The sequence below is a fragment of the Ylistrum balloti genome, unplaced genomic scaffold, assembly GCF_031769215.1.
Source record: "Ylistrum balloti isolate Yb309-2 unplaced genomic scaffold, AGI_CSIRO_Ybal_v1 Utg370344, whole genome shotgun sequence".
Lineage (NCBI taxonomy): Eukaryota > Metazoa > Mollusca > Bivalvia > Pectinida > Pectinidae > Ylistrum > Ylistrum balloti.
Window position 1 is genome coordinate 687454 of NW_026782247.1, and position 19570 is coordinate 707023.

The following is a 19570-nucleotide window of genomic DNA, read 5'->3' on the forward strand; positions in this document are numbered from 1 at the left end:
GTAAAGACGAAGATTTAGCGAAATAAGTCACTTTGAAATAAGGAAATGTTTTCTAGAGATATCAAACTGGTTTGGTTTATTGTTGATATGCGCCCATTAAACACCCAATACCATTTAAGAAGAAGAAAGTCTAAATTCTCGGAGAAAAAAAAAACACCGACCTGCGGCCAATACCTGGCGACTGCCCTACGTTGGCCTCGAACCCAAGACCTAGAGATGGAGGGCTTGTGGTAATGTCGCTCAGAGGAATACACCCCTTGGCAACCGCGGACCACGAAATAGATAGCAACCGTAGTAAATGTAATATATGTTCACTATTGACTGTCTTAAATCATCAAAGTGAAATTATGTAGATTTTTATTCAGTTTTCTTTCATTTCATTAGATATTTTCGTATCAACCGGATCATCCATTTTTTGGAAATTATCAGTCAATTGCGCATAATAAAAATGACAAATAGAAAAAAAACAGGTTTAAAATGTTCATCTGTCGTTGCTATCACTTTGACGTTTTATCGATTCTATGGATGTTTGTTTTCAGAGTGATATCGAAAAAATATATAAATGTGTATGATACAGGATCAGGCACTTGGAAATCCTCGGATTTATTCTACACCTTTGAGGGATTGCGAGTGGATCTTAAATTTCAAATATCATTCTTGGCTATGATGATGACTATGCTAGCTCAATCTGATCATCATTTATATTTTGGATAAATCATGTTCAATTGTCGAAATGATTATCAGGACAAGTCAAGTTAATTTGTTTGGTCTAAATTCATGAAAAATTTTACCTGACTTGTCGCGGTAATTATCTCGAAAAGTTGACATCAGATTTACAAAATAATTCGTGATAATTTTACAATATAACACGATTTGTCGCACGAGCTGTCTTAGAAAGTCTTATTACAGTGTTGATCATGTAACTGGACTAATGAAATACAGCACCATTATGAAACACGACTAACCTTGGCGTGTTATCGGAATATTGAAATCCTGATGACTACAACATACAATATTTCTCAGCGTTACTGATCGCAATCATTCACTTCTATCATTATGATAATATTGACGTATCAACATCAGTGTTGTTGAAGCTGTTTTGTGGGATAAAGTGTAACTGTTACTTAAATCTTCTTTGATTTTATATGTCTATACTATTTCAGACTTATGTACATATAGGCTAAGCTGTTGTTTACACCTTTTGTACATTTTTGAGCAATAAGATCTATAGAAATGAAATAAAACCTCGAAGTTTATATCCTTGATAATTTATCGTTAAATTGATATTAAACAATTAAAGTTTTCCATGACGTTGGCTCAGTGGTTTGCGTAAATCAATCACTACTCGGTAAGACTAGATCAGAAAAATGCTTACAGGAAGAAATATTAAGTAAATAAAGAGATTGAGAAACTTATAACAGTGAAATAGATGGATTTCATCTTACCTCTTCCTCCCCATATGTGAAATTTATGTCTTTTGATTCCGCCCGCTTCTTGACCTCCTCCGAGAAATGCTTGTATTCGGGAGAAGTCGGTTTTCGGAGAGTGACAGTCATCAGAGCCTCGTAAGCCTTTCGGGCCTTTTCGTTTCTTTCCGGCGTGTCGTCGTCTCTGAGCCATGGTTTCATACTTTCGTTTTTACTGAAGAGATAAAAGATGTATACAAATTTAACATCAATGACTTTTGGCACTGCAGTGAAAAAACCTTTTATCATCATGGGAAAAAATATATACACTTCATGTTATTTAGAGAAAATATTCACAATGAAAATAGGTCAACGCATTAAATTTTAGATGAAATCTGCAAATTTCGCCACATCACTTCTGGAACAGTTTAAAATACTGTCTTTAGCATATTCCCTATTATCAATAAAAATGTGTAAATTTGTACTTTGATATTTCATACATTCGAACGAAATTAGATTTTTTTTTAAATGCACGTGTTTGACAGGTCCACGGTACTGCCATCAAGATCAGATGTGTACTAAAAGAAATGAAAATGAAATAAGAGGTCTGTTTTTTTTTTTTTTTTTTTTTAAATTTTAAGCACGGACGCACCAATCCGATGATACCTGGGCTCGCATTCAATGAAATTCAATTCGAAACAGTTAAATGTTGTCCTGAGTCGGTAGATATCGTCTAAATACAATATAAATGTTTCTGGAAATTTTCTTAAACGTAATATTCTCCCTCAAACCAAATTTTGTCGGAATTCGTAACAAATCGCAAGCCTTTAACTGCATGTGACCTCCTTTGAAACGTACTCCGCCTGCTGTAATTTTGATAAAATCGAATCTACTAATTTCGTTTCAGCTCGTGCACTGATTGCGTTTATGTGAAGAAAACGTTTTTTTGCGGGGACAATCCATATAAATTGGACAATATTGAATTAAACGCTGAAGATAGTCACGTATACAACGTAACAGTACCCAGAGCACCGGCAACTCGGATCTCGTCTTAAAAGATGTGGGGACTCTACAAGTAAGTGCATTCGTACTGGCTATTTCGTCCTCAATAGAGTGTATACTCCAAAAAAAAAAAAGACAAATAAATGAAGAGAATATTATCCATTTATAAAAAAAAAGAGAGAGAGAAAATAAAAAATAACAAAAGAAAGATAGCATTGGTGACAAATTTAAAAATGAACAAGATGTAGTATGGTGTTTTCATGAAGACGTCTTATCCATCTTCGTTGAGATAGCAGGTGACTACCTCAATGAACAACATACCAGAGGCCCATTGTCTGCCATCCTGAGCCATCAGGGTAAAGTGCCTTACCCAAAGACACAACCATATCGGCACAGATTGGTATATCAATATATCAGAAATTTTCAGAGAATTTTTATTCATCGGCAATATTCTTAAGCTTTCCAAAGTCTTTGTAAGATTCGTATTTTTTTATCCTAGAGACGATGCGAGAGTAATACACGTACTCTAAATTTGCTGACTTTGTATAAAGATCGCCATCATTTATTTGAATGCCAAAAAAATATAATAATCAATGGGTGTACTTAATATACTTCTGTTGCTATGGTGTCATGTATTTTAACAAAAGGTTATATTTTCACATCGGAAGAGGCTACTGGCAAATATTGTCTTTCTAATAAAAATGTCATGTTCTAGTGATGAGAACCGTGGTAATTCAGTAACACGTCTTTCCGAAGCATGCAATCTCCTAACAGTGTTTCCTGGTGATAATTCGCTTCCACAGAACTATTTTTATTTGAAGTAAATTTCCTTTTTAAGGAACTGTGATTTGGTGAAGAACATTGTTCTTTAAATTTAAACTACTGCACTGTGAACCCTATACTTATATAATTGCTTCAACTCATTCACTGAAAGTCTGAAAATCACTTGTAAAAATCCTGGTAAATATAATACACTATTTCACCGCTCTTCTCAATCTTTCAATACAATCTCACTCATTCAAAACGATTTTGTAGCAGATCAGGGTCCCATGGAGTTAAACCATTTTCGTCTTGTTCGTTTCAGTGAGATTTTCTAATCCATTTCAAATGAGACATATTTACCGTGTCTCTGTATGACTTGATACAGAATGGATTGTAAGGAACGGAGGCAGGTATTCATACGAGTTAATCAACTAGAAATCGGCTCTTACCAAATTCACACGGTGTTACTGCCTCTAATGGACTCCCATTCATGGTGTGTACATTAGTGTTTTGTTACGGAGAAGTGTCGATCATATTTAAGGAACTATGGATGTTAATCCGCAGTGAATTTTATACCTCAATTTCTCGGTGGTGTCGGAGCCCATTCCTGAGAAAGATGCAAATAATATCGGCCGATTTCTTACACAAAATGCTGTTCCACGACGTACATACAATACACGTGTTGATGCAATTTATTTGTTGTATATATACTGATGCTAATAAAATAATGGAAAAGTCAATTTTGGAAATTTGAAAAGAAAACAGAAAAATAACGAAAAGAAAAAAACACACAAAAAAGGAGATATTTTCGGTAAAACTTTTTAGCGGTAATTGAGTTATTGATAGGTCGTACCCACGGAATCCAGTTATATTTCAAGGGTTAAAAACGATTTTATGAAATACCATCAAGAAAAACTAAAAGCGAATGTTTCTGTGATTTCAGTTAGCCATATGAACAAACAACGTAAAAAAATTGCCATCGTCCTTACGAAATCAGCTATAAACCGGGATTGTATAGAATAAAAAACGAACATTTCAATTCCTGAGGTTGAAATTGATTTCAAACCTACCTTTTGTCCCAGTTAAGTAGTAGTCTTGAAGGAAAAGTGATTGAATGCGCAATGTGTCCGTACTATAACAATATATTTAAGTTCCTTACCGTAATCCTGATTTTTTTTATCTAGCATTTGAAAGTCAAATCCATTCCGTTCTTACTTTAAATGTTTATCATGTAACTGACAATAAATTTTAGGTACAGCATCAGTGAATTACATGAACAGACAAACATACGCTGTTCTAGACTGGTTCAATATACGATGGTCTTTATGTAAAACCAGCTTCATATGATCTTGCAAAATGCGAGGAAGAAAATCTTTGATTCGGAATAACTTCCATATGTTTCTATTTTTCTCAGCACACGTTTATTTTTGGGTTTCGTTTTTGATGCGGAAGATATCTAACCTTCAGAAGTCTTGATGCGATTATTTTTTCACTTTTCAAAATTTTTTAAAAAATTGTGTAATTTATTTTTAATCAAAATTTTGCCTCGATCCTGAGTTATGATTACTTTTTACGACATTTCGGAATGCCTTTGATGTGTTCGCACAGTATAAACAGATTCAAGATTGCAAAATGTTTTCTTCCTGCATGCAAGTTTCCCGGGAGAATTGTTGACAAGTTACGAAATAACGTTTTGAGTATTGCTATTTATTAGCTTACACCAAATCCGAAATTATGGCTTTACCACAAACATCCGAAACAAAAAATTCGAAACTACGGCTTTAGAATACACAGCCTTGACTAAGTCCGAAATGACTTTGCCTACAAAAACGAATATCCGGTTTTACGATACACAACAATTCATAGACAAAATTCGAAACTACGACGTCAATCAGAATACATGTAACCGCATTAGTTATCGCACTTTATACGAATCTCGGTTACTCAGACGTTGTTAAGTGGCACTAAAAACATTGATTTATTCCTAACCTGAAATTCTTTTATTTCAGACAGTCGATATCTTTTCGCAGTATTTGAGAAGTTAAATGGTGACGAGTAACGAAGACATGTCGACATGAGGAAATGGGTGTTTGAAACTCAGACACATGATTAATGAGTTATGTTATATACAAATGCACTTCCTAACTACTGCAAGAAGACAAAAAATACTTTTTATTCACAAAATATTGAAAAATGTCTTTGAGACATAAATGTCCCGCTCCTATGCCAGAAATTGTCATCTGTGACCTTTGACCTTTTATTCTTAACCTATGACCTCTTTAATATGATAAGGTATAGGAGTCGATGCCATGGTATTATAACATTAACATGAAGCTAATCGGATGGGAGGTTCTCTGGATATGATACTGAACTGAACATGACGAAACGGACGGATTTCAGCGCGGTGACATTGAATGACGGAGCCATAAAATCGTGACACAGAGAGCGGTATATTTCGGCAGAGTTACAGTGTTGTCACAGTCAGCAGTCAAAGGATGGAAGTCAGTAAGCTGAATAATTTGTACCAAGAACATGTTTTGTTTTTGTTTGTTTATTTGTTTGTTTATTTATTTGTTTGTTTGTTTTTCATGGTTATATTTCATGTGCTTAGTTTATATATAGGTATATAACACCCGGAGTTCCCAAAATGGACTTAAATTCAACCTATGTACCATATCGTGGTGACCACGAAGGTGGAAAATTTCTATGGTTTATCAATACAAATGAAAGAGTTTCTAGATATGGACGTCACACAGTCGTACCTGATCAAGGTAACATAACAGATTCTACTGCCAGTCCTTTACACGCGGGAACGCATGATATGTTTAATGGCAAGCGACTTTTATATCAAATCAATGCGAGACAAGGAAAGGTTTGATAACCTACCTGATAAAAGTATAATCAACAACGACATGATACCTGTGTGGTTTTCTAATTCAAATCTTGTTGATCAACATTCATTATTAATCCCTTCCTGAGGAGATGTCAGTATGAACCTTCTTTCTCGGTTTATGATTCACAGCCTCGATATCAGACAGTTGATTACGAGGCTATGTGTACTTTTTGACCTTACTTTAATGTCTTCTGCCGCCTCTGTTGTAGTGATATGCCTCCACGTTTCATAGTGATATTTTTATTAATGGGTTAAAATAAAATCTAAAAGTAATTAGTTCCAATATCAAAGACGAGATAGAGACCACACTCGGTTGTAACGGCTGTGTACTTTGGCAAAACATTTTACCGAAATTGCTTTGAATATCATGCGACAGGCCTCCCGGAAGTTGCCCAGTATCTACAAAGAAAGCCTCGCCGCATAATGACCCTTGCTGATGGCACGACAAGAAACGCAACAAGTGAATAATTTAAGGCCTGTAGAAAACGTCACATAGCGAATCTACAATGGTCAATAATTCCCGCGGATTTTTTTATTCCTTGAACTGTAACTTGAGAAATAGATGAAACGTACATTAATATACGTAATTGTATTAAATAAATGTGGCTTAGGATGAAGAACACAAGATCCGAATTCATGCTAACCCACTTAATATTTCAATGGGTGATATTTTCCTAAGCAAACTTAAGGCGGTATCTTACATACACTTAACTCATTCAAAGCAATCCAACTATAAGCTTGCGGACATTTTTCTTCAGATTATTTCATCGGTTATTCAAATATTTATTTATTTTCATCACGGTAGAGTTTTCTACATATTTTTCCAAGTTATCGAGTTTAATTACAGACTTATTTATCATTACTATATTTTTTCTTTTTAATTTTAGAGTTTCACTTTAATGGTTACTTGATTGGCCAAACAAACATACTCTTGTATGTAAACAAAACATATCTGACAAGGGAGATAACTCTTAAATAATTCACAAATTAATATATTCTGGCACGGGTCGTTGATCTGTTGAAAGTGACCGTCATATAATCAAATAGAGATAACTACCTTAGCTAAGAGTGCACGCTGTTCATTTCTTGAAACCGGTTTTAAATGCCTCTTTAAATAATATGTTAGAACGCTCAGAAAATTTCAGAATTTTAATAAAATTAGGCAGTACAAAATTGAAATGAAGAACCTGTTGAGAATGTCCTGATTTCTGTAGATTTCTGTAGTCTGTTCCGATAACAAAGAAATCCCGTGTCATTGACAGACATTAGTCAGTGAAGCGATTAAGACATCAGCATTATGACGTACTCTCACGGATTGATTCGCTCGTAAAATATCATCAACACAAAAACTTTAATTGACTTAGGAAATAAATCCACACGGAATAATCTTTCAACCGAAGTCATCAAATTTTTCTGATTAATTTGAAGTGAAATACAGTAAATTGAGCACTGTCGTGATCTTTATTTGAATTAATTAAAGCTCCTTGATGATTGAGGAATAACGAGCGACTGCGCCGTTTCCACTCAATACAAGAGCTTTGCTGAATGAGATGGATGCCTTTTATAAATTATGAACGCGTTGCCGGGGCTAGAGATAGCGTGCCGGAATTACCGTCCGGTCGTACGATCAAATTATAGACACATCAATGTGTCCTCGACCACGAATTAGGGACCTAAAATGTGTTAAGCTGGAACCTGCTGACTGCTCGGGGTCCAATCTGACGCTTTGAGTAGCTGAACCATCCATTTTGTCTCGGCGGCCAAATATTCACACGCCATCTTCTATAGATGGTGATGACGAAATGAGTTTTCCCTGATGCAATACTCAACAGGCGTTTCTCCACGACAACACAACTATGGTATAACGAAACTCCTACGGTACATGGCATCACGCCTTTTTGATATATGATTTTCTCCAAAGTACAATAAATGGGGTCCACAGTCACATCCTTTAGGATACGTTGTGAAAACTTTCATCATACTTTTCAACACACATTCCCTTACTGACAAGGCTTAATCGAAAGACTTCTTCGCCAGATGTTGACATGCAAAAGAACACAATGAAATAGTTATCTATTAATATCAACTACGGCGACAACGATAACGGTGAAGTTCCATTAAAGGGTAAATTATCACTATGACTAAAGCGGAATCCATACTTTTAGAAAAAGAAGAAAAAAGTGTGACCTGTAGCAGGGTTAAAGGCATGCGTACAACACGTTTATGATTCTAGACAATTTTGTATCAACACATAATGTGTTTCCTAACTATTCACACTGAAAACAAAAGACAAATATCACTAAAGATACAATTGACTACCTAACCAAGCCTCACATTACTCGATCCGGAACATCTGTACTTGAACTCTCTTTTAGAGTGTTTGTCTGCATCAGATATTCACGAGAATCAGGGGTTATCTTGATTATGTAGTGGTCTTGGATGATATGTCACACCAACTGGCCATTTACTCAAATCTAAGGTCTCAAGAGGTGTCTTTATCACCAAAACGCTTTTAATGGATTCTCGACAATTTATTTCTTTATCAATAACAAGCTTGTTATGGAGTCTAAAATGGATTTCTTTATCTCAAAAATGTTTGTTTTGGTTCGAGGAAATATCACAAACATCGCTTCTCTTCTAGATGTAGAATTCAACGAAAACATTTCAATATGTACAGTACATATATCTGTACGTTTTTATATACACACAGAATTAATCACATGTACATAGCGAAATAAGTCCATCTATCGTCGGAATAACGAATTACTTTGTCCGATCTCGTGAAAACCGAAATGATATCAAACCATATCGACTTACCTGCTAAATAGATCGATATTTAAGAAGACATATTCGCCGTTATCGAAGTTCAGTTCATGTGCTTTGATCATTATGTCACGCACTGAGTCTGCCGACGCACATAGGACAACAACTGTAACAGAAAAAAATATTTGTTAGATAAGGATAGGGAGAAAATGTAGAAACATATTGACCATTAATATTGTATACGAAATTAGATTTATCTTGGGAGGATCACCACTAGCATGTGCAAATTCCATGCCAATTCGCGTTCAATTTGCATAACTGTCCAGAAAGTTAGACACCAAATGTATTATTGACGTTTTGATGAAATAAAACGACCCTCCAGTGTAAATGAATCGTTATCCGCATTGCGCGGATTATTTCGTCAAGATAAATTGATGAACAGATAAATGCATGTGAATATCTTTCACTACTGGCGTCAGTTTTGGTGTATGTACAAATGTATATGGAAAGGAATATATAGTGTTTGTACTGTATCTTGTGGGGTTCTTAAACAAAGGTCCTCGACGCAGATTGGAATGGTTGGGAAAGTATATCAAGACTTTATCACAGCCCCACACCCCTTATTTATGAATAAACAAAAAGAAAGAAAGAAAGAAAAGAAAGAAAGAAATTGATAATAAGAGAAAACACGTTATGAAGTTGAAAGGTTTTGAGTCTAAGTAAGATATATTTATCATCCGTATTTAAGTTTATAAAGAATATTTATTGATTTAGAAAGTATACACGGCGTCGTTTGATTAAGGTTTTGAGGACAACAATGTTCTAAGTGAAAAACAAACAGAAAAATTGGTAGTGAAGCTTTCTATTACATGATATATGTAAAATCTTTACAAGCTTTACAAACAACATAAACCCTGTAGATCTTTTATCACGACGCTGTTTTGGATGTTAAAGAAAAAACCACAAAGGAAAACCAACGTAATGTCGGTGGGGAAACAATAAACACGAGAGACATCTGCCCGTGTCGGCCAGGGTGTCTCGAACCCATGTCCTAGGGGAAAGTGGCTTGATTGTACAATCACGACAGTCACATACATTATGATGGTTAACAGTCGAAGCACCCGGCGTATCAAGTATTATAGTATATAATGATGTAGACTACGGTGATATACTTTACGTTACTTTACAGAAAATTTATGTTATTGAAAAGCAGAGGACGAAAGAAGATTGAACAGATTATAGAAGGAATTCGAAAAGTCAGAGAAAACATTCATTTCGAAAAAGTGTTATAGGAGATACAAAAATACAGCACACGACAATCGGTCTAAAACGGCTCCTGATATATAATATTTTATATTGAATATTTATTGTGTAGCAAATTACTTCGGCCTTTGTCTGAAATTGGAAATCGTTTGAACACATAAATAGCTTTCTTATCATCTATCTACATAATACTTCCAGTCTGAAAATCCAAAAGCTAATTTCGACAGATTTGAATTCCATGCATCAAGCACTTTTTAGACCTTGATTGGCTATATATCTTCATCACTAAAACGTTTGCTGTCTATATTGGAGAAGAATTGAATGACTAAGCTCTCTCAGCGAAAGAGAAACCTAATTGCCTAAATAGATGGGCAAAGCATTACGGAACGGGACAACTTGTTGAATGAGTTTCACTGGCGTGGAGTTATTTTTTCCTACTATAATCCAACACCATATCTTGTTTGTATATTACTGAGTGGTGAAGACTGTTGCTCACATCCTAGTTGTGTGATGTAGAATTGGTAATGGCTTTTCGTGGGATTTGACAGGAACTTCTTAGAACGAAATTAATGATGTGAAAATATCAGATGAAATTCGTAGATCGATATGTTTGGCAGTGAGAGCGCCAAGTACCTCAGTAACAAGAGTAATACAGAGTATTTACACAGCTCATCATTAAACATGTTACATTTCATTCTTAAATTTATTTACTCTGTGTTTGATATTGGATTTTATATTGCAGCAATCTAGATACTGTGTACGTGCATATTTTAGCGGTAAACTTATTTTAGCGATTTCAGGCTGCCTGCAGTTTCTATGTAGTGATAGCATAGCAATAATTGTGGATGCAAGAATTTATCATCGCACTTATTTGCCACAAATTGATAAAGCGAAAGTTTGATTGGATTTTATTGTGCTTAAGTACATTTACTGAACCCTGTTCAACGTGAGAAACCTGTTTGTTTATAAATCCATCCATCTATCCATGTACACGTTTTTTATCTGTCCATCCTGTTTGTTTACCTATGCGCCAAATCTTTAACATTTTTGTTGTTCTATTTATCCAATGATAATCAGGAGAACTAAAAATCTCTTGAGGTTCTATCGCCTTCCGAGACAACCTGTTGTTATTCTCTCAGCGTTTAGTATATATGTATCGGGCGATCAGGACAGTTAGTTAGCCTGATGTCAGAATAATTTGATTAAGTCGAATGCTTGGCTGTTGTGTACCAGTTATGACATTTCAGTGTGATAACACTATAAATACGTCCGTTAGTGACCTCATCCTCTGCAGGCACCGTCTTTTGATGACCATAGCTGTTATGATAAGTAAAATCACAGATGAACATACTCTTTTGCACTGGTATGGTGTTCTAGTTTCGTATCCGTAATAATTATGTCAGTAGGGATTATTGATTAGTACAAGTCTAGATATCTGTGCCATTGATGGCTTCCGCTAAGAAAATAGAAAACTGAAGTACTATACAAAAAATTTGACAACAACAGAAAAATGATAGATTTAAACAAAGCACTACAATGCATTTCTCTTTCTTCCAAATTTCTGTTTTTTTTTCACATTCCGGAATTGCTAATTTTCGGATCTTTTTTTAGACAATCAAAATCACTTGTCCTGAAATCCTGGTTTAAGTTTGAAGATAAAATCGGAATTTCACAAATTATTACGAACCTTAATTGAATATACTTCATTTTAAGCAAGTACAGTCCGATCAGACATATTAACGAATGCATATTATCTGTAAATGTAGACACAAAATTGGCTTATTCACCGCTGCCGCAGAGTACGCGCGATCTTGTCATACTGACGAATGTAAAGAGATCTGACATGCGCATTACATGCTTCCGTTGTGATATATCGTCAATAAAACTCAATTGAGTGATAATTCCGGCATAGTTACAGTGACAGAAAATTTACAATTATGTAAAATAAGCTGAGCAAATCTTACAACTTAAAACTGTGCTGATCCATCAACGACAGAACTAAATTTGATCACGGTGCTGTATTGACATGCTGAGAAATCCAAATAGGCGCTATTGTCTCTCTGACGTGAACGTAGACGTCAGACAAATGACAAATCGCAAGGTCACATGACAGGGAGAAATCATTGCGTCCTGATTTAACAGGAAGTTTACTGAAGAGACGGAATTGTTCAGAAATACGATATCTTAGTAAAACTCAATCTGTATGTAAAAATACGGATATAGAGATCGATGCATTTGCGAGAAATAGTTTATCATTGTAGTGTTTTGTTTACGGCCATTAACTTTTCTCTCCTGTCAGTGATTTTTGTCTGGTATTTTTTTCATTTAGTTTTATCTTATTTTTCGTTTGCTTATTTTTATATACTTTTTTCCGTTTTCCTAACGGAAGTCGGAGTTGAAGGAAGAGGGAAGACGCGATATCAAATGATTATCTTCACAAAATTACAAAATGAAAAAGTTGGGAAATGTTTACAACGATAAAACCGGTTTTGCTAATGAATTGTTTCTGAAATTTTACGATGTTTTTGTCATCTTTCACCAAGTGATAAAATAGAGCGATAAGATATGTCAAACAGCTTAAAATGAAATTTTACAAGAACGATATTTTTAAATTGTATTTCTATGACAAACGTGATAGAAGACTTCAATCACAAAGCGTTTAAGAACAAAAGCTAAACAAAAAGCAGCGACTTGTTTTACTGGGTATAGGGTGTGAAGATCGAATCTCTTAAAAATAGATCAAGATTTTCCCTCGTGTTTGACAAACTCAATTTTCAGAAATCAACGAACAGTGAAAATGCGCGTTGATATTTTTTTACAGAAACAACTTGGACAAAGAAGGTAAAAACCGGAACAGATTGCTGTAGGAAGAACCGACACGTAAACACACTCACATTACTATGTCGTGTTTGAGGCGCGCGATGACAAATGTTGTTCTTGGAGGCTGAATTCTTGTAACACAATTAATCACCGCTCCCTCGGCGTCACAAGTTGTCGTGTACTACTAATCAATCGTAAAGAGAAGTTTGAATTAATGAAGGGAGCTACGCTTAATTACGGACGGAATCATAATAAGCTGGCGACAAAATCCTGTTCCGTGGCATGTTGGTTTAGTTTTTTCCTCTCTAGACTTGCTCAAGTCAGATTATTTAAAACGAATCACTGATTCATCCTGTCGTTTAATGTTTCAATATTTTTAAAAGAGACGGAACCCAACTTTTGTATTGTTTGAAAATTAATTTGCATATGGAAGTGTTGATTACAAGTTGGATGTCACGATTTTGAGAAACGTGTTATCACAGAACTGATATATTTTAGTAAAAACGGGGCAGACTTCATTTCTTCGCAAACAAATGCAATTAGGCGCATGTTTGCGAAGAAATGATTTTAAAATGTCACATGATAGATTGTTGTCAATTGCTAATTTCTTTTGTCTGTTTATGAAAAATGAACTAACTCTTCAGTTTACACATTACGAAAGCTTCAGAGGCACTCCGCACATCATAGGAGCAAGGAAACGTTCGAGGAGTCACGAGAGGTGTAGTGTTCTTTACATAAATGAAAAAATGTTTTTGGTCAAATCTTAGTCACCACTGCAATCAGACATGTTTGATACAGATTTCTGTTGACCATATCCTTTAGCAAACATTCTAATTAATCCCAACTAACTGTGCGCATGACGTAATTTACTTTAAATCAAACACAACGATAAGCATGGACGTGTTGCTAATAATCTACGTCACTGAGATGGTGTTGAAGTCTACATCACAATCAAGCTTGAAACAATCTCAGTTTTCGTAAAGTTTAATGGGCGCAAAAAAATGAGTCTATCGCGATCATAATTACTTTCTTGTTGATTTAATACATCATTCTAATCAATTGTGACGTATATTTGTCATTAATCTCCACTGCAAAAATAACGAAACCAATAAACAAAGAATTGAGGTCATGTTTCGTCATGAAGTTACCCAAAATAATTCTGTTAAATTAGATCAACGCCAAATGAACAACCAATGTTTTTAGAAGTGTCTCACCAAAGGAGCTAGTTGCTATCTCACATAACACTATGCGGAAGGCCCATCTCTGGCTTCGGAAAAAAATTCTTGACAAAAATTCAACTTCAAAAACGTAAGATATTTTATGATATCAGCTTATTGAGAAAACTAGCCCCGGGTAGGGATCGAACCACATACCCCTGATCTTGAAAATGCATTATCTGACGATGCATCACCTCAGCTATCACCACAGAAACAACATAATAGCCATATCAATATAATGGATTTTAGAAGGTGTCTGAAACCATAATCATCTTATATTTACTATGACTCAGAGTGGTGTTCGTATGGTAATTATGTATTTGTTACGTCGCTGTGAAAGAAAATCTCCATCTTTAAGTTAATCCTCTGCAGAACATATCTTGGCTACGTCATAACAATATCAATCTACTTCTGAAAAAGCATGTGCAAATTATCGCGACATGATACCACAATTATTGATTTTTTGCGAGGTACATGTAGGAATTTATATTTCCACTATACTTCATCATATACCAAGTTTTAAATTATTTAACTACCAAATTATCACATTATATCATATAGATACCCTGTAATATAGCATTTCTTCCGTTACTAACTATTCCAATGAAATGTTTCTAATTTGTACAACAAGGTAGACTAAATCGATCAGACAATCCAAAAGGGTAAGCGTTTTCTGCTTCATCACCTCGTCCGCAATCTTAATTCTAGTACTTAATGTAACGTTTCCAAAATAAGAACAATGTTGACAACGAGGAGGCAGGTTATCGACAATCGATTGTCACATCTAGAAGGGAAACATATTATCTAATGAGAGGAAATATCCAACTGTTTAACGATTCTTGATTGAAAATTCTCTTTTTTCAAAAGGGAGTCTAATGGTGAAATATTTGAGCACGTATGAAAAGATATTTCAGTATCAGTACCATAGCACTTCAATATGAGCTTTAAGTTCCTTTTCGTGTATAGTAACGTTACTTTGTGAACATTCAGCCTTCTTGTAAACTTGCTCTCAAGAGTATTCATATATTCTTATATTTCTGCCGTCCAAATGTAATTTTTAACTTTTTACTATAAATTTCTTTGTTTCTTTGTTTAAGTCAGACTGAAAGTGAATAAGATACACTTGAGAAATTACAAGGGAGATATGACTAGGTTATCCAAAGATTGAAGCCCCAAAAATATTGTTTAAAAATGATAACATATATGATTGTAGTAATTATCCTCCTAACCGAATTTGAAACACATCCGTTGTACAAAAACACGCAAATGAAGAGCACTTTTGAATACATATTAAGAAAAACAATGAAGTTTATCATACATGTGTTTCAACCTAGTGATGTTAAGGACTCGAATGGTTGAAAACTACCAGGCAATTTATGATATCAAGCCTGGTAGAAATAGATATCAGAAATGAAGAAAGGTACAGAATTTACGTAAACCATCTCACAACATCGCATTTGGAATCTTTTTCCATAGTTTTTTTACATGTCGAGTAAAACTTACAACACACACACACCCACCTGTATCTCACGCGCACTTCCTGTCCATTCACTTAGCTTAGCTTCATCATCAATATGATGAGTTTGTACTTCAACATGTACTGGTTAATGTTATACCACTTGGCTTATATCTATATGAAAAAATCATATTACGGTTTAACCGAACACAAACTACAAAAGAAAGTAAACAGAACAAAAACAGGTATACAAGAGGAAATAAACAAACAAAAACAAATCACGTGATCGCGTTGACGAAAGACTTGTCAGTTTACATATTTGTAATCTTAATATCATAATATTTTAAAACATAATTTCCCGGTATACTTGTGCTTTTCTGGCTCGTCAGATTGTTTACGGCTGTATAACACACCACACCACAACATGTCCTGGTGTCCTCCACACAACCTCGTGAGAATTTCGGTTAAAAGACTTCCGTGGGAGTCATTCATCAATGTTATTATCCTAATTAATCGTATGATGGATGATGTGCTTCTTGTCAGTAAACCATATTTCTGTTTTATAGAATGGCCAAAGCAGAGCCCAACGGTCGTTCATCAAAACACACTGGACATCGCTAATATTATAGTACAGTTATCGATATGAAATGCTGAATGAGTGAAATCTCATGACTCTTACATCGAGATTTGCTGGTCGTGGGTAAACCAGATATGTTATAAAATGGATAATACGTTTGTTACATACCATAATATTTCTATATATTTCTTTATTTATATTTAATTTCGTTTTATATCTGCAGCTCATTAATATCTAATCTTAAAATAGATTTAAATAGGAAATCGTTTTTTATTTTAACGTTTCCATTTTTTTCGCGAATTAATTTTTTCTAAAAATCAACGTGTTTCTATGTAATTAAAGACACAAGCAAAGAGTAATTTATTTACAAAAGAGTTCTGTTTTTTCAATGATCTCTATAAGTCTTGGATGATAATACTCACCACTATTTCGCGATTTACCAGCAACACATTCAAGTCAGATTACCGTCCATGGTTTCCACTGGTCTTTGTTTTTATTGCTGCTATTTTAACGTTATTTGAGGGGATCAGGTGTCTGTGTCCTGATAAGGCTTGACAACATTCCGTTCCGCCAAGACGCTTGGACGCAATGTGAAAGGCAAACACAAACGGAGGGGAGTTGGGTTGGGGTGGGGGTGCTTTGAAAAAAGAAACCCTCAGAAATATCAGAATATCGGATCACGATTTGGTATTTCAGTAATTCCGATTTTACTACTCGTTTGTGTGATATGTAGAATAAGTGCATATCTGTAAAACGCTACTATGATCAAGATTTTACAACTGTTTTGTAACATTCAACTTCGATTGTTTTAACCTTAAAGCGATAGCTTTAAACACTAATTGACATATATTGACTTTAATCTAATAGACAAAATCCGAATTCAATAGTTGTTTTAAAGTGTGCTAATATCAGAGAAAAAGACTTTTAATATGGTTTTGAGACGATCCCATTTCCCGTATATGTTTTCTGAGGTCACGTGGAGCGGAAACCCAGATCATCTCAATGTTTGCCACGAATGGGGTTAATGGTCCGGTATCATTTCTATAATTCATCTAATGTCTAAGTATCATTCTGATGGATAGTCACTTCAACCGTGCCTCGTTCTGAGATCTATCTGTCCGACCGGAAATATGTAACGGAGATTGTGATGTAGAAGGTAACTGGAAACATTGGACTAAGTAGACATATATATACCGGCGTATCAATGTCTCAGATCTGGAACACTTATTGTATTATATATTGGTCAATATCTGAGTGGTCTATTTCTGTCGCCGTTCGTTATTTTACAAATACATATTGCGAATCTATGGAAGCCAAGTTTGTGAGATAAAAACGAAACGCATCATACAATCAATTAAGAATCATTTCTCTATGAAAACTAATTTTATGTGATAAACAAACGAAATGCAACACATGCGAAAAGGTGAAAATCTAAGGTACCTCTATGGAAGTCATTTATGTAAGGTGAAAAGAGCAAGAAAAAACACAACACACACATGTAAAAATAGAATTTAAATATTTTTTAAAGATAAAAAAAATCTAAAACAAAAAATCTTTGTGAAAAAAAACGCAAGGGAACGACAAACACACCCGCACACAAATAAGTACACGAAAGAAAAGAAATATTCACAAACATTTTTTTTAGATAAAAAATCAAAGGAATTGATATACCGTATCTTTCGAATGATATATCCCAAAAAATACCTTTTAACAAACAGGAGTTTTTTTCTCATTTATCAAATCAATTTCTGATATAGCAGAACGTAAATAAGCATACATCCCTGATTAAGAGATCTGGATTGTTGTTTGGGGATGATGCTGTCGATGGGGTGTAGTTATTCGGAAAATTTGTATTCTCAAGATGCTTTAATATACTATACATGAAATGTTTCATAGCAAGAGTTATCGCCCCTGAAGTTTAAAAATTGTAATTCAAATGCGTACACTTCTGGCCAATGTGACGTGTTTCACATTCTAGAGATTAAAACGTGACAAGTAAAAAACAACAATTAAACAACAAAAGTTCCTTTAATAGATACATGGCTGCTGACGAACGCAAAATATTTCAAATTCCAGAAATACACAAATTAAAAGCATGATGGCGTGTTGATGATGTGACATTCCTCAAATAGACTCTGACATATGATTGCTAAATCGTTCACAAAACAATTAATTTTTTTTTAAATTAGAAAATATTCAAGTATGAGAAAAATATTATAAAACTAACTGATCCAGAGGATCATTCGACGGCTGGAATTTAAAACGCAGACTTTTTAACTGAACAATAGAGACTTTCACAATATAAATCATAGCTCCCACGTGTTATAAACATCACACAACGAATAAAGTCATGCGGTTATTAGAATATGATATCCAAGCGAGACAGACCTTACTGATTTTTAACCTGACATTCCAGATTCTTCGGGGCGATGTCAATGTCCTTATCATGTGAAATAGCATATCAAGTAAATAGCTGCTCTCAGATATTCTAAACCAAATCTGTCTCCCAAGATCAATGGTCACGTGGTACACACTTAGAGCTGACTCGACTAATCCTATAGTCGTTCTAACACAGAGTTTGAAAATGCAGAATAGAATTTCCTCTTTTTTCCCCATCTTAATGAAATTTCTAAAATTAGAACGGACCAATTGGTGTAAACTATTGTATTAGACAAGTAACATGACTTCGCGCAAAATATTCCAACTGTGAGATTTATATAAAAATTATTAAAGAATAAGCACGTGAAACTCTGACATTTTAAACATGCAAAAACGTTTCTTCTTAATTTGGAAAGGACAGATCACATTTGTATAAAAGTCATTAGTGCATTTAGCCGAACATTTCCCAAAGTGATAAAATACCACATACTCCCAGGCGCTTGTAAGTATTAGTTCTGACAGTCACAGAGTTTTGTAACTGCACAATTCCATAAGTATTAGTTCTAACAGTCACAGAGTTTTGTAACTGCACAATTCCATAAGTATTAGTTCTAACAGTCACAGAGTTTTGTAACTGCACATTTCCAAAAGTATTAGTTCCGACAGTCACCGAGTTTTGTAACTGCACATTTCCAAAAGTATTAGTTCCGACAGTCACAGAGTTTTGTAACTGCACATTTCCATAAGTATCAGTTATGTCTGTCACAGAGTTTTGTAACTGCACATTTCCAAAAGTATTAGTTCTGACAGTCACAGAGTTTTGTAACTGCACATTTCCAAAAGTATTAGTTCTGACAGTCACCGAGTTTTGTAACTGCACATTTCCAAAAGTATTAGTTCTGACAGTCACCGAGTTTTGTAACTGCACATTTCCAAAAGTATTAGTTCTGACAGTCACCGAGTTTTGTAACTGCACATTTCCAAAAGTATTAGTAGTCACCGAGTTTTGTAACTGCACATTTTCCGACAGTC

At 34.7% G+C, this 19570-nt stretch overlaps 1 protein-coding gene across 2 annotated transcripts in view; it reads right to left on the bottom strand.

Moving 5' to 3' along the window:
* The window catches only part of LOC132553699 (atrial natriuretic peptide receptor 1-like), a 144373-nt gene that overhangs the window by 92212 nt on the left and 32591 nt on the right, over positions 1–19570 (bottom strand). For both annotated transcript variants that reach the window (XM_060217965.1, XM_060217964.1), the window contains exons 2-3: positions 8881–8992; positions 1446–1641 (exon numbers count right to left, since the gene is read on the bottom strand). In XM_060217965.1, coding sequence (XP_060073948.1) covers positions 1446–1641; positions 8881–8992 — 308 coding nt within the window. The remainder of the gene's footprint in view (positions 1–1445; positions 1642–8880; positions 8993–19570) is intronic.